Genomic DNA, 12,739 nt, shown 5'->3' on the forward strand with positions numbered 1-12,739 from the left:
TCGGCAGCGAAGAAATTTCTAAACTTTTCCAAATTAAAAAAGAAAAAAAAATCGTGAAATTCTCGCCGTTTGGCAGACTCGCATCCGCCCTCGGACACGCTACCAGAGTGCTGTACCCTGCTTCAGAGCGCAGACACCCCTGCTTACGGCTGTTAGCCCACGAGGTCGTTCTGGGGATCGCAGGGATTACGAAAGGAGGAAAGCGAAGATGCTGCCGGCGCTGACGCCGCCTGTGCCGGGGTCACGTGCCGGAGAAAGGGAAAGCATTCCGGGGAGCCGGGGCGGTGTAAAACTCGCCGGCGTTGGCGCGCAGCTGCTAGTCCACGGGACCACGAGTGCTCGGGAACCAGCAACCAGCGCTAGCACAGGACAGCGAGATGAGTGCGGTAGCCGTGAGCGGGAGTGTGCAAGCAGCATGCGCCGAGAGGAAGGAGGCGAGCAACAGGTACGTCCCGTCTTTGTCCGAGCTCATCCTGAGCCGGCTGTTTCGCGAAATCGTCGTAGAGTGAATGCGCCAGTCTTTTTACGTAAAACAACCCAGTACGTTGTCCTGAACGGTGAGTGTTCATCGCATACCTGGCTATCGCCCGGAGTGCCCCAGGCAAGCGACAGGACTGCTCTTGTTCTCTGCAGAGGGTATCCCAGGAACAATGGTCGGTATTCAGGAATATGTCAGGAACGCTCACTTGAAGCAAAAAAAGCCAGTTAACATGGGCTCTAGAATCCATAATTTTTAGGGCTATTCGATATTGTGAAACAAACCTCTTCTACTGTAAGCGCTTTGCTTTCCGCATTTTCAGAGGTGATAGTATGGATCAAAACAAGAAAACACGTGTACGGCTGGTCCTGGCAGAGGTTCGAGTCCTCCCTCGGGCATGGGTGTGTGTGTTTGTCCTTAGGATGATTTAGGTTAAATAATGTGTAAGCTTAGGGACTGACGACTTTAGCAGTTAAGTCCCTTAAGATTTCACACACATTTGAACATTTGAAGAAAAGAAGTCCAGTAAACATGAACTCAAAAGCGCGTACCTCAGAAACTTTGACGACTTGTTCTTCTTCGCTACTATACTGAACAAGTGCTCATTGCTCTAAATGTATGCGTTTTAGATCCCTTGTTTACCAGACTTTTTTCTTTCGTATCGTCGCTCTTATCACATCCCTGAATACTGACCATTCCTACCAGGACACGATGTACTGGGTGATCAAAAAGTCAGTATAAATTTGAAAACTTAATAAACCACGGAATAATGTAGATAGAGAGGTAAACATTGACACACATGCTTTGAATGACATGGGGTTTTATTAGAACCAAAAAAAAAGTATCGCTAGACGCGTGAAAAATCTCTTGCGCGCGTCGTTTGATGATGATTGTGTACTCAGCCGCCACATTCGTCATTCTTGGCTTCCCAGGTCCTCAGACCTCAGTCCGTGCGATTATTGGCTTTGGGATTACCAGAAGTCGCCAGTGTATCGTGATCGACCGACATCTCTAGGGATGCTGAAAGACAACATCCGACGCCAATGCCTCGCCATTGCTCCGGACCTGCTTTACAGTGCTGTTCACAACATTATTCCTCGACTGCAGCTATTGTTGAGGAATGATGGTGGACATATTGAGCATTTCCTGTAAAGAACATCATCTCTGCTTTATCTTACTTTGTTATGCTAATTATTGCGATTCTGATCAGATGAAGCGCCATCTGTCGGACATTTTTTGAACTTCTGTATTTTTTTTGGTTCTAAGAAAACCCCATGTCATTCCAAGCATGTGTGTCAATTTGTACCTCTCTATCTACGTTATTCCGTGGTTTATTCAGTTTTCAAGTTCATACTCACTTTTTGATCACCCAGTATATATAAAACGATCTAACAGGTAGCGTGAGCGGCAATCGGCGACTGTTTGCTGGTGACGCTGGAGTGAATCGGGAAGCGTAGTCTTTGAACGACTACGGCAGGATACAGGAAAACTTGCATAGAATTTCTGTTTGATGTGATCAGTGAGAAATTGCTCCAAATGTGGAAAAAATGTAATTTAATGCAGATGAGCAGGAAAAAGAGTCCTGTAATCTTGGAATACATTATTAGTGATACTGCTTGATACAGTCATGACACGATAAATCAGTCTAGTCTAAAAGCCGTAAATTCAGCTAAATACCGAGGTATTACAAGTACGAACAACTTAAATTGGAAGGAACATATAGAAAATGTTGTGGTGAAGGCTAACCAAAGACTACGTTTTATTGACAGGACACTTAGCAAATGTAACAGACCTACTAAGGACACTGCCTACACTACGCTTGTCCGTCATCTTTTAGAATACTGCTGCGTAGTGTGGCATCTTTACCAGATAGGACTGACGGAGTACATCGAAAAAGTTGAAAGAAAGGCAGCAAGTTTTGTATTATCGCGAAATATGGCAGAGAGTGTCACAGAAATTATACAGGATTTGGGCTGGACATCATTAAAAGAAAGGCGTTTTTCGTTGCGACGCAATCTTCTAATGAAATTCCAATCACCAACTTTCTCCTCCGAATGCGAAAATATTTTGTTGACACCGACCTACATAGGGAGAAATGATCACCAAGATAAAATAAGGGAAATCAGAGCTCTTACGGAAAGATATAGGTATTTTTTCTTTCCACGCGCTATACAGGATTGGAGTAATAGAGAATCGTGAAGGTGGTTCGATGAACCCTCTGCCAGGCACTTAAATGTGATTTGCAGAGTATCCATGTAAAAGATATAGATGTCGATTAAATATCTAGCCTTAACGTTGCAAAGCGACTTGAAATGGAACAAGTACGTATTGTCGATTGTAGGGAAGGCGAATGATCGCCTGTAGAACGCTAGTGTGACCCATTGCTGAGAACTGCTCGAGTGTTTGGGATCCTTACCACGTCGGATTCAAGGAAGACACGCAAACAATTCAGAGGCGTGCCGCTAGGTTTGTTACCGGAAGGTTCCATCAACCTGCGAGTACTACGTAAATGTTTCACGAACTGAAATGGGAATTCCTGAAGGGAACATTGCTTTCTATTAGTGAAACGTTACTGAGAAAGGTTGGAGAGGTGGTATTTCCGACAGACCGCAGAACGATCCTACAATCACCAACACGTATCTCGCGTCAGAATAGTGAGAACAAGATAAGAGAAATCAAGGCAACTACCGAAGCATGTAGACAGGCGCTTCATTTGCGAGCGGAAAAGGAAAGGGACTGACTAATAGTGGTTGAAGGTATCCTCCGCCGTATACCGCATGTTCGCACACAGAACATGTATGTACGTAAGTACTTCAGAAAATAAGTTACACATGTCTTCCCACGCTGAGAACCATTGTGCTACAATAGCAACGTGTTGTCGGAAGAGAGTACATGTTCAGGGTTTGCTGCATATGCAATACTGCTGCTGTACCACGGATGCACCACAACGCGGCAGTGAAATGGGGCGGCAACGGAAGCGAACTCCAAAGTTGAAGCACGCAGGACACGACTATTCTTGTGGGAAAAACGTCTAAATTGCTCACAGCTTCAATGTGAAATTTTGGCGTTATATGGAACAAACGCAATGTCGTATACAGTAGGGCTCATGATATTTTTAAAAATATTGGTATTCCGGTATATCGATATTTAAAATAAAAAAGAAATAGCAGCGGATATATCGTAGAAAGGTATCGATATATCGGTGGTAGAAATACTGACGTACCGACCTTCAAAAACATCGGTTGCACACTGGAAATATACTGACGTTTTTAGCGCTGTGTATTTAAGTATTGATTTATTATTAGATATTCTGTAGACCAACCAGCTAGCAGCCTGCTTATGCCCCTTAGAGCATAAATTGAAAGGAAAACAGTGCAGATTCACGCTTTGTGGTAACCACGTCAATAACAATGGTAACTGCGTGTAAACGACACAATAAAATGTGTCGCATGGGACTGTTATTCGGTTTCGTCACGTATCGTATTTGTCTGAAACACTTCAAGTCGACTTCCCTGTTTTTTCATTTCTACCAACGCCAGTGACTAGCAGTTATTGTATCAAAACTGCGTGGTGAAGTTATACGATGCAGTTTCGGCGCCGAGCGCCGATTATACTCGTATCAGCATTTCCCCTTACACGTCACCGCCTACTGCAAAGATCAGTCTTGTCATTTAGATTTTTGTTCACCATTTACAGCCATTGTTTTTGCCGATGTGAAGAATCAGCACACTAGCTGCGTTAATTTTTTTTTTTTTTTAATGCAGCTGGTGTGCTGTTTCTTCATATCGGCCAGTGCAATCGGACTTCTCCTTTGTGCCACCTATACTTGCTTCACACAGTCAAAGAGAAAGACTGGGTGACATGAAATCTCAAAAAGTAGTAAGACTCCTTCGCACAGTGAAAGCAAAATTATTTTCTACAATTCCAAAATAACGGTTTCAAACACTTACCGAAAACTGCGAAAAAATAAAATAAAATAATAATATCGGCGCTTGATATTGCCATTTCGATATCGATATATTGATATGTTTTTGAAAATATATCGCCGATGTTTAAAGGAACTTTCGAAAAAGCTATCGTTATATCGATATTCTATATATCACCGATACTTAACAATACTTTTAATGAAGCTATCTATATATCGATATTCTACGTATCGCATACGTATCGCATATACTTGACGATACCTTTGGGAGAGCTATCGATATTCTATCAACAGCCCTAGTATCCAGCTATAGTCAATTTGACCAAGACCGCACAGACGTACGTGACCCTGATCGATAAGTCGAGATCACGCACAATGCGATTTCAATATTTTTGGCAAGCTGAAAGAAGTTCTGGGGAGAAAAGAGTCTTCCAGCAGTGTTGAGGACATTCACACGGCAGTTATCGAATGGGTTCTTCATCAAAGCGTTTCTTTCTGTTGAAGAAGAATTGAGCGATTGGTAGAACGTTCCAACTTTTTGTTTTCAGAGACTTGCTGACTATGTGGAGAAAACTGCTCCGTCAACGAACAATCTTACAGCGCTGCTAATCATCATTATATGTATTGTAAATGCGAAAGTTTATGTTTGAGCGTTTTTGTTACTCCTTCGCGCTGAAGCAGCTGGGTGGATTTGGATGAACTTTCTAATGGAGGTAGCCTGTACCCTGAATTAACCCACAGATTATCTTTTATTCCGTAAAATAATTGTTCATGTGGGATTTTCAGCTTCACTTCTATTCCAGTGGGACGGGAAACGTAACTAAAATGTGATCCACCTAACTTAAATATCAAATGAATGCGTTAAGTTCAGCGTACAGTTATTGGCACCCAAGAATGAATCGGTGAGAAACATCAATAAGAAAGTTGTTGATCAAGCACCTGGTGAGCTGACGTCAGTCGATACAGAGACGAAAAGAGGCGACTCTACCACATACCCTGTAGAGTTTCTAAAGTCGGGGGTGCCGCCCCACGAGTTGGAAGTGTAGGTAGGTGTGCTTGCCACACTGATGTGCAACCTGGATGCACCGAAACTGGCACCAGCTTATGCATCACGGAGCTGAGAAGGCATCTCGTACAGGCCACCTTCATCACCGGCAGAGCCAAAGAAGAGATTGTATTGATACCATCACAACAAACTTGCCTTTCCAGTTCAAATGCTTGCAGTTCCCCTCGAAAGTGGCCTTCTCGGTAATTATAAATAAGAGCAAAGGACAAACGTTAAAAATGGCAGACAGTCTCCTGGACACGCCATTTTTGTCGCGCAGGCAGCTCTACCTTAAGTGCTCGCGTATATCGAGAGTCAGAAATCCCTCCGTATTGCAGAGAACAAGAAGTGTCGGAACGTTGTTTATGCAGATGTATCAGTAAATTTCTGGCTCTCCATAACGCTAATACAATTATGATCTCCATGCTGAGCATGTCGCAATCAGATTTGGTACCTTTCCTGATACATTTTCTAATTCAATACTCGGTCGAATATATTTTTTTGCCTTAGGTAAACGAGTGAGTGTTACGTATTCTGTCAGTCATTTTTCCGATGTCGCCCAGTTTGTTGGGCTGCAAGTGGCATGCGCCTCGATAACTCCAAGAGATAATTTTTTTATAAGGCATACGCCTGGACAGCGAGTTTCAGCATTAACTTTTTTTTACAAATAATACTTTAATCGCGGTTAACTCCACGTGGCGTAGCGAATATCTGATAAATTGTTTATATATGTCAAGAACGTAAGATGTGCTATTACGTTTCCTTAGGGAACATGCCCACAACATTTTCGTTTCAGCAGAACATTCATTGCCCAGTACAACATACCGGGTTCTGTTAGTCAAATATTCCTCTAGCCAATCACATATTTGCGAGGGTATTCCGTATGGTGCTGATTTGGTTAGTATCTAGAATGAATTTTCAATGTGCAGCGAAGTGTGCGTTGATTTTAAACCCCCTGGCAAATTAAAACTGTGTGCCACACCCAGACTCGAACCTAGATCTAGATGAGGTCGTGATTTGTGCTTGGGTTGCTCAGCGCTGGCGTGGTAGCTCGGTGTGACCAGTCAGCGCCGAAATATTATCACACCCACTCTCAGCGCATCAAGTTTCAATTCGGTGCCTCCTCTTCTTCTCTGGGTGCTTCATAGTTTTGCCACTGATGATAAATTGGAGGACATAGCCGCTACTGTATCAAACAAATGCCAGTAGTCATGCCCAGAGAACAGTGAGAGTCATGTTCATAGCTTCAAAGTAAAGGACCTTCTTAAAAAATCAACTGATATTCTGAAAACTTCTACTTGGTGAAAATAGAAATCTCTAGTGAATATTAACTCACGCACTGAAACTGAAAGTTTATCTTGGCGGCAGTTGTTACGCTGCTAGTTCCTGCGGTTGCCGATAGGCGTCTACTGGGTGCTGTCCGTTCATTACATAAAACGCGTCGAGTCGAGATGAAGATAACACAGCGACGAAAGGCGTTTTGAATGCCAATGCAGAAACAGACGTATTCGACTGCCGGCTGAATGTTTGCCATAAGTCCGATGCAGAGCACATTTGACATTTGTGAAAGGTAAATGAAAATTTAGATCCTAACCATAACTACAAAAGTATCCCAACGATTTATATGCATGCATATGAAAGATTTACTGAAGAGTCCACACATTACGACAAGCTGTCTATCTTTAAGGATGTGGCCCCTCCACGCCCACACCAACGTGGTGACCAAACCAAAAGTTTACTGTCATCTCCGTATAACATGTTAGTTTTTGAATCAGGAGTCACAAATGCGGGCTGTGAGGTTATCCATGAGTCTGGGTAAGATTACTCATTAACATGGTCCATTAGGAGATAGAAAGTGGACGAAAGCGATCAAAGGGTAGCGGTTGTAAGGGCAGAGGAAAAGAAGTGCCAAGGCAAGCGCCAAGGGAAAAAAACCTCTGCGACAGTAGAACGGGTAGTAAGGGCAGTGGCGGCTTGTTATCTGCGACAGTGCATACAACGTATGGTTATGTTAGTGCGAGGTATCGTGCATCGTTACCTTTCTCGTTGGTGGAGCTCGTTGCGGGCTTGCTCCAGTTGCTGCGTCCCTTCAACAGTTCAAGGTCCTTGTACATTGGTGGGCGATCGGTCATAGATCGGCTCACAGACAGTGTAGGGGGTGTGTGTGGCTGGTTTGCGTGCTGTGTACAGTACGGTTTCCCTGCGGCTGGTCGAGCATCTGGGGTTACCAGTAGTAGCTGTGTTGCAGGGGCTCGCCAGTACTGTCGTGTTAGCGTGCTATGGACCATAAATGTTCTTAGCCAGTAGCAAGCTGGTTAATCTTTAGAACGCAATGTACCAGCGATTCTGCGTGGCATGGCTTCGACAGGTTCTTGGTAGGTTTCCGGTTGATATCAGAAGTGAGCTCCGTATACTCGCTTTAAACTCGCCAGCGAGTCCTGTGATGTCATCTTCGAACTCGCCGTTTCCGTGTGCCCGTAGACGCGACCCGTGAGTCTCCGCCGAGGCTGTTCTCGGTTACAAGTGGACTCGACTCGCTCAGAAAGGAGAGCGAGTACACGACTTCGCAAGTATAACCGCGGACTCGCGGCATTTCCGCTACATATGTAATCGTTTGGGATACGTTTCCAACATTAAACTGTATATTACTATACATTTACTTCACACAATCACGATTTCGGCGTTATAGACATTCCCAAGTGCAAGTTGATATGTCAAAAAATGTCCGACATGCCTAAATGACAGTAGCAAGTTATGTACCAATACAATGAATGATCGATTTGCAGTGAATATCCTATTTGTTCATACATTCATAAAGATAAAATTTTTTGGTAGACTGCAGTTTTTTTAATTTTTTAATATCTATTCATAGAATATCTAACAATTAGGTTGACATATACACGCTTTCGAGGCCTTACCGAGTCTATAAAGACAATACCAGAAAACAAAATGTGAGTACGAAGTGCGATGTTGTTGCATTGATTTAATATGCTACTTAGCCACAGAACACATGGAGGCAAAGTAGCAACCAGTCCACCACTCCAACAAAAGGAGAGTGACCTAATAAAATTTTATCAATACTTTTATAACAGATTTAGCTTCGATTTTTAGATTACGAGACGACTGATACACTCCTGGAAATGGAAAAAAGAACACATTGACGACGGTGTGTCAGACCCACCATACTTGCTCCGTACACTGCGAGAGGGCTGTACAAGCAATGATCACACGCACGGCACAACGGACACACCAGGAACCGCGGTGTTGGCCGTCGAATGGCGCTAGCTGCGCAGCATTTGTGCACCGCCGCCGTCAGTGTCAGCCAGTTTGCCGTGGCATACGGAGCTCCATCGCAGTCTTTAACACTGGTAGCATGCCGCGACAGCGTGGACGTGAACCGTATGTGCAGTTGACGGACTTTGAGCGAGGGCGTATAGTGGGCATGCGGGAGGCCGGGTGGACGTACCACCGAATTGATCAACACGTGGGGCGTGAGGTCTCCACAGTACATCGATGTTGTCGCCAGTGGTCGGCGGAAGGTGCACGTGCCCGTCGACCTGGGACCGGACCGCAGCAACGCACGGATGCACGCCAAGACCGTAGGATCCTACGCAGTGCCGTAGGGGACCGCACCGCCACTTCCCAGCAAATTAGGGACACTGTTGCTCCTGGGGTATCGGCGAGGACCATTCGCAACCGTCTCCATGAAGCTGGGCTACGGTCCCCCACACCGTTAGGCCGTCTTCCGCTCACGCCCCAACATCGTGCAGCCCGCCTCCAGTGGTGTCGCGACAGGCGTGAATGGAGGGACGAATGGAGTCGTGTCGTCTTCAGCGATGAGAGTCGATTCTGCCTTGGTGCCAATGATGGTCGTATGCGTGTTTAGCGCCGTGCAGGTGAGCGCCACAATCAGGACTGGATACGACCGAGGCACACAGGGCCAACACCCGGCATCATGGTGTGGGGAGCGATCTCCTACACTGGCCGTACACCTCTGGTGATCGTCGAGGGGACACTGAATAGTGCACGGTACATCCAAACCGTCATCGAACCCATCGTTCTACCATTCCTAGACCGGCAAGGGAACTTGCTGTTCCAACAGGACAATGCACGTCCGCATGTATCCCGTGCCAAACAGGACAATGCACGTCCGCATGTATCCCGTGCCACCCAACGTGCTCTAGAAGGTGTAAGTCAACTATCCTGGCCAGCAAGATCTCCGGATCTGTCCCCCATTGAGCATGTTTGGGACTGGATGAAGCGTCGTCTCACGCGGTCTGCACGTCCAGCACGAACGCTGGTCCAACTGAGGTGCCAGGTGGAAATGGCATGGCAAGCCGTTCCACAGGACTACATCCAGCATCTCTACGATCGTCTCCATGGGAGAATAGCAGCCTGCATTGCTGCGAAAGGTGGATATACACTGTACTAGTGCCGACATTGTGCATGCTCTGTTGCCTGTGTCTATGTGCCTGTGGTTCTGTCAGTGTGATCATGTGATGTATCTGACCCTAGGAATGTGTCAATAAAGTTTCCCCTTCCTGGGACAATAAATTCACGGTGTTCTTATTTCAATTTCCAGGAGTGTGTAAGTCACGGAATAATCGTCCCAGTCGGGCTCATTAACTGCCTGTAAATCATGTCAAATGAATTTTACCAGGCAAGGATGCCCATTATCACCATAATTGTTCAACTTATTTATTGAAAAAAACATTGAAAAATTGAAAAGAATAACCAATGGAATTAAAATTAACGGGGAACGAATACACTGTATCAGTTTTGCAAATGATATAGTAGTACTTGCTGACTCAGTAAGGGAAATGGAGTTTATGTTGCTCAAATCTTAATAGAATATAGGCAAAGGCCTTGCTGCAGTGGCTACACCGGTTCCCGTGAGATCACCGAAGTTAAGCGCTCTCGGGCGTGGTCGGCACTTGGATGGGTGACCATCCAGGCCGCCATGCGCTGTTGCCATTTTTCGGGGTGCACTCAGCCTCGTGATGCCAATTGAGGAGCTACTCGACCGAATAGTAGCGGCTCCGGTCAAAGAAAACAATCATAACGACCGGGAGAGCGGTGTGATGACCACACGCCCTCCTGCCCCCTATCCGCATCCTCCATTGAGGATGACACGGCGGTCAGATGGTCCCGGTAGGCCACTCGTGGCCTGAAGGCGGAGTACTTTAAAAGAATATGATCTAGAAATAAATAAGAAGAAAACAAAAACTATGGTAGTAGGGAAGACAAAAGAGAAGTTAGTATTAAACTAGAAGATGATGTTCTAGAGCAGGATGAGAACTTCTGTTATTTGGAGAGCACAATCACTGACGACAATAAACGTATCACCGATATAAAGAGAAGAATAGCCTTGACAAAGCAAGCTTTCCAAAATAAAAGAAATTTGCTAACAGACAATCATATAAGACTAGAAAGTAGGAAAAACGTTTGCCAAAACTTTTGTCTGGAGTGTCTTAACATACGGATGTGAAGCGTGGACTCTGGGAAAGGCAGAGGAAAAGAGACTGGAAGCAATGGAAATGTGGATGTGGAGAAGAATGACAAAAACAAGATGGGTAGATAGAAAAAGAAATGAACAGGTCTTAAGAGAAGTGAATGAGAACAGAACGCTGCTAAGTTATATAGGAAGAAGAAAATCAAAAATGATAGGGCACATAATGAGACACAACCAGTTCCTAAAGAATGTATTTGAAGGAAAAGATTTAGGGAAAAAACCAAGATGCAGGCCAAGAGCAACGTATTTTAATAATATCAAAGAAGATCTGACGATAAAATCATAATAAGAATTGAAGAGGATGACAATGGAGAGAGGGACGTGTCTAAATCGACAGAGCATAGCCTTGAGTTGTTGATGATGATGATGATGATGATGATGATGAGGATGATAGGCGTGTCTTGTAACATGACTCCCGGCTCATGTGACATTATGGTCTTCTGATGCATCGTTTAATTAATAGAGAGTTGGTACGATACTGCGTATTACTGGAAGGCCACAACAGCCACTAGTTTGGATTTCAGTTCTCCTTCGCCAGCAGGAAGACCCCCTACTCCAAGTGTCCCAGTTGCGAGGGTGCCGACACTGCCTTCACGGGCCGGAAGGAATCTGCGAGAGGCGCGCCTGTTAGGTAGGTCACGAAGCTCCCCTTCCTGTCGGCAGAGGTACAGTGTCATCGGGTCCTGGAGAGTGACGGGAGACGCTGTCGACACTCAGGTTGAAGCCAGTTCTTAGTAGCAAACAGTGACCATCGTTCGCGAGTGAGGTGGCATCATCATACACGAATGTGCATGGTGGTTACATCATAACGGCCATTGATCGCGCTACGCAATGCAGCGTGGTCAATAATCAGTTTCCGCGTGCTAATCCGTAGTAATTCCGACGTGGCGCGATAGCGTGCACGCCAAACAGTTTTTGTTGTAATCGTTTCGTGTTTCCCTAAACGCAGCCTCAGACCCCTGCCTGGGCTGGTCTCGTCAATTCTCTTGACTATTAGTATTTCACTATCTCTCGGGCACTCCCTTTTCATTAAGGGGTTGAATCGTTTGGTATTTTGTCCTTACTCTGCACTATTTCTTATTATTGTGTCTTGAGCTGCAGCAGGAGTAGTTCTCGCTAATTTCCCAACATTGTTAGCGAACAGTAATCGTTATTCAAGTGTAATGTTTTGCCGCGTAGCAATATACACTGATCAGCCAGAACATTATGACCACTGACTTATATCGATATAAACCCGTCTAGGCGACAGCAGAGTCACCTGACGAGAAATGACTGCTAGTCACAACACGCACGGTACATGAACGTGCTGCCCGTGTGTAGCATAGGGAAGGCGCGCGATCTTTCTGAGTTTGACCGAGCGCAGGTTGTGACCGCCCGGAGGCTCGGCACGAGCATTTCGGAAACTGTACAATTTGTCGGGTGTTCGAGGAGTGCTGTGGTGAGTGCCTTCAACACGAGGCGAAACCAAGATTAAACCACGTCCAGACGTCATGGGGTTGGGCAGCCTCCCTTCGATGGAGACGTCAGAAATTACAGCCTGGGCATACTGGTAAATATCATTGACCTCAATTAGCAATAGGAGTTTGGAGCATATACTGTACTCGAACATCGTAAATCACCTCGACGAAAATGACTTATTGATACATAACCAACGCGGATTCAGAAAATATCGTTCTTGTGCAACACAGCTACCTCTTTATTCCCATGAAGTAATGAGTGCTGTCAACAAGAGATCTCAGATCGATTTCATATTCCTAGATTTCCAGAAGGCTTTTGATA

General features: G+C 45.2%; 1 protein-coding gene across 1 annotated transcript in view; it reads left to right on the forward strand.

Annotated features, from left to right (window-relative positions):
- The first annotated feature begins 244 nt into the window (after window positions 1–244).
- The window catches only part of LOC126356148 (luciferin sulfotransferase), a 75,885-nt gene continuing 63,390 nt past the window's right edge, over window positions 245–12,739 (forward strand). The window contains exon 1 of the mRNA XM_050006886.1: window positions 245–445. Within this exon, the coding sequence (XP_049862843.1) occupies window positions 378–445 (68 nt within the window). The 5' untranslated portion in view covers window positions 245–377. The remainder of the gene's footprint in view (window positions 446–12,739) is intronic.

The sequence above is a fragment of the Schistocerca gregaria genome, chromosome 3, assembly GCF_023897955.1.
Source record: "Schistocerca gregaria isolate iqSchGreg1 chromosome 3, iqSchGreg1.2, whole genome shotgun sequence".
Lineage (NCBI taxonomy): Eukaryota > Metazoa > Arthropoda > Insecta > Orthoptera > Acrididae > Schistocerca > Schistocerca gregaria.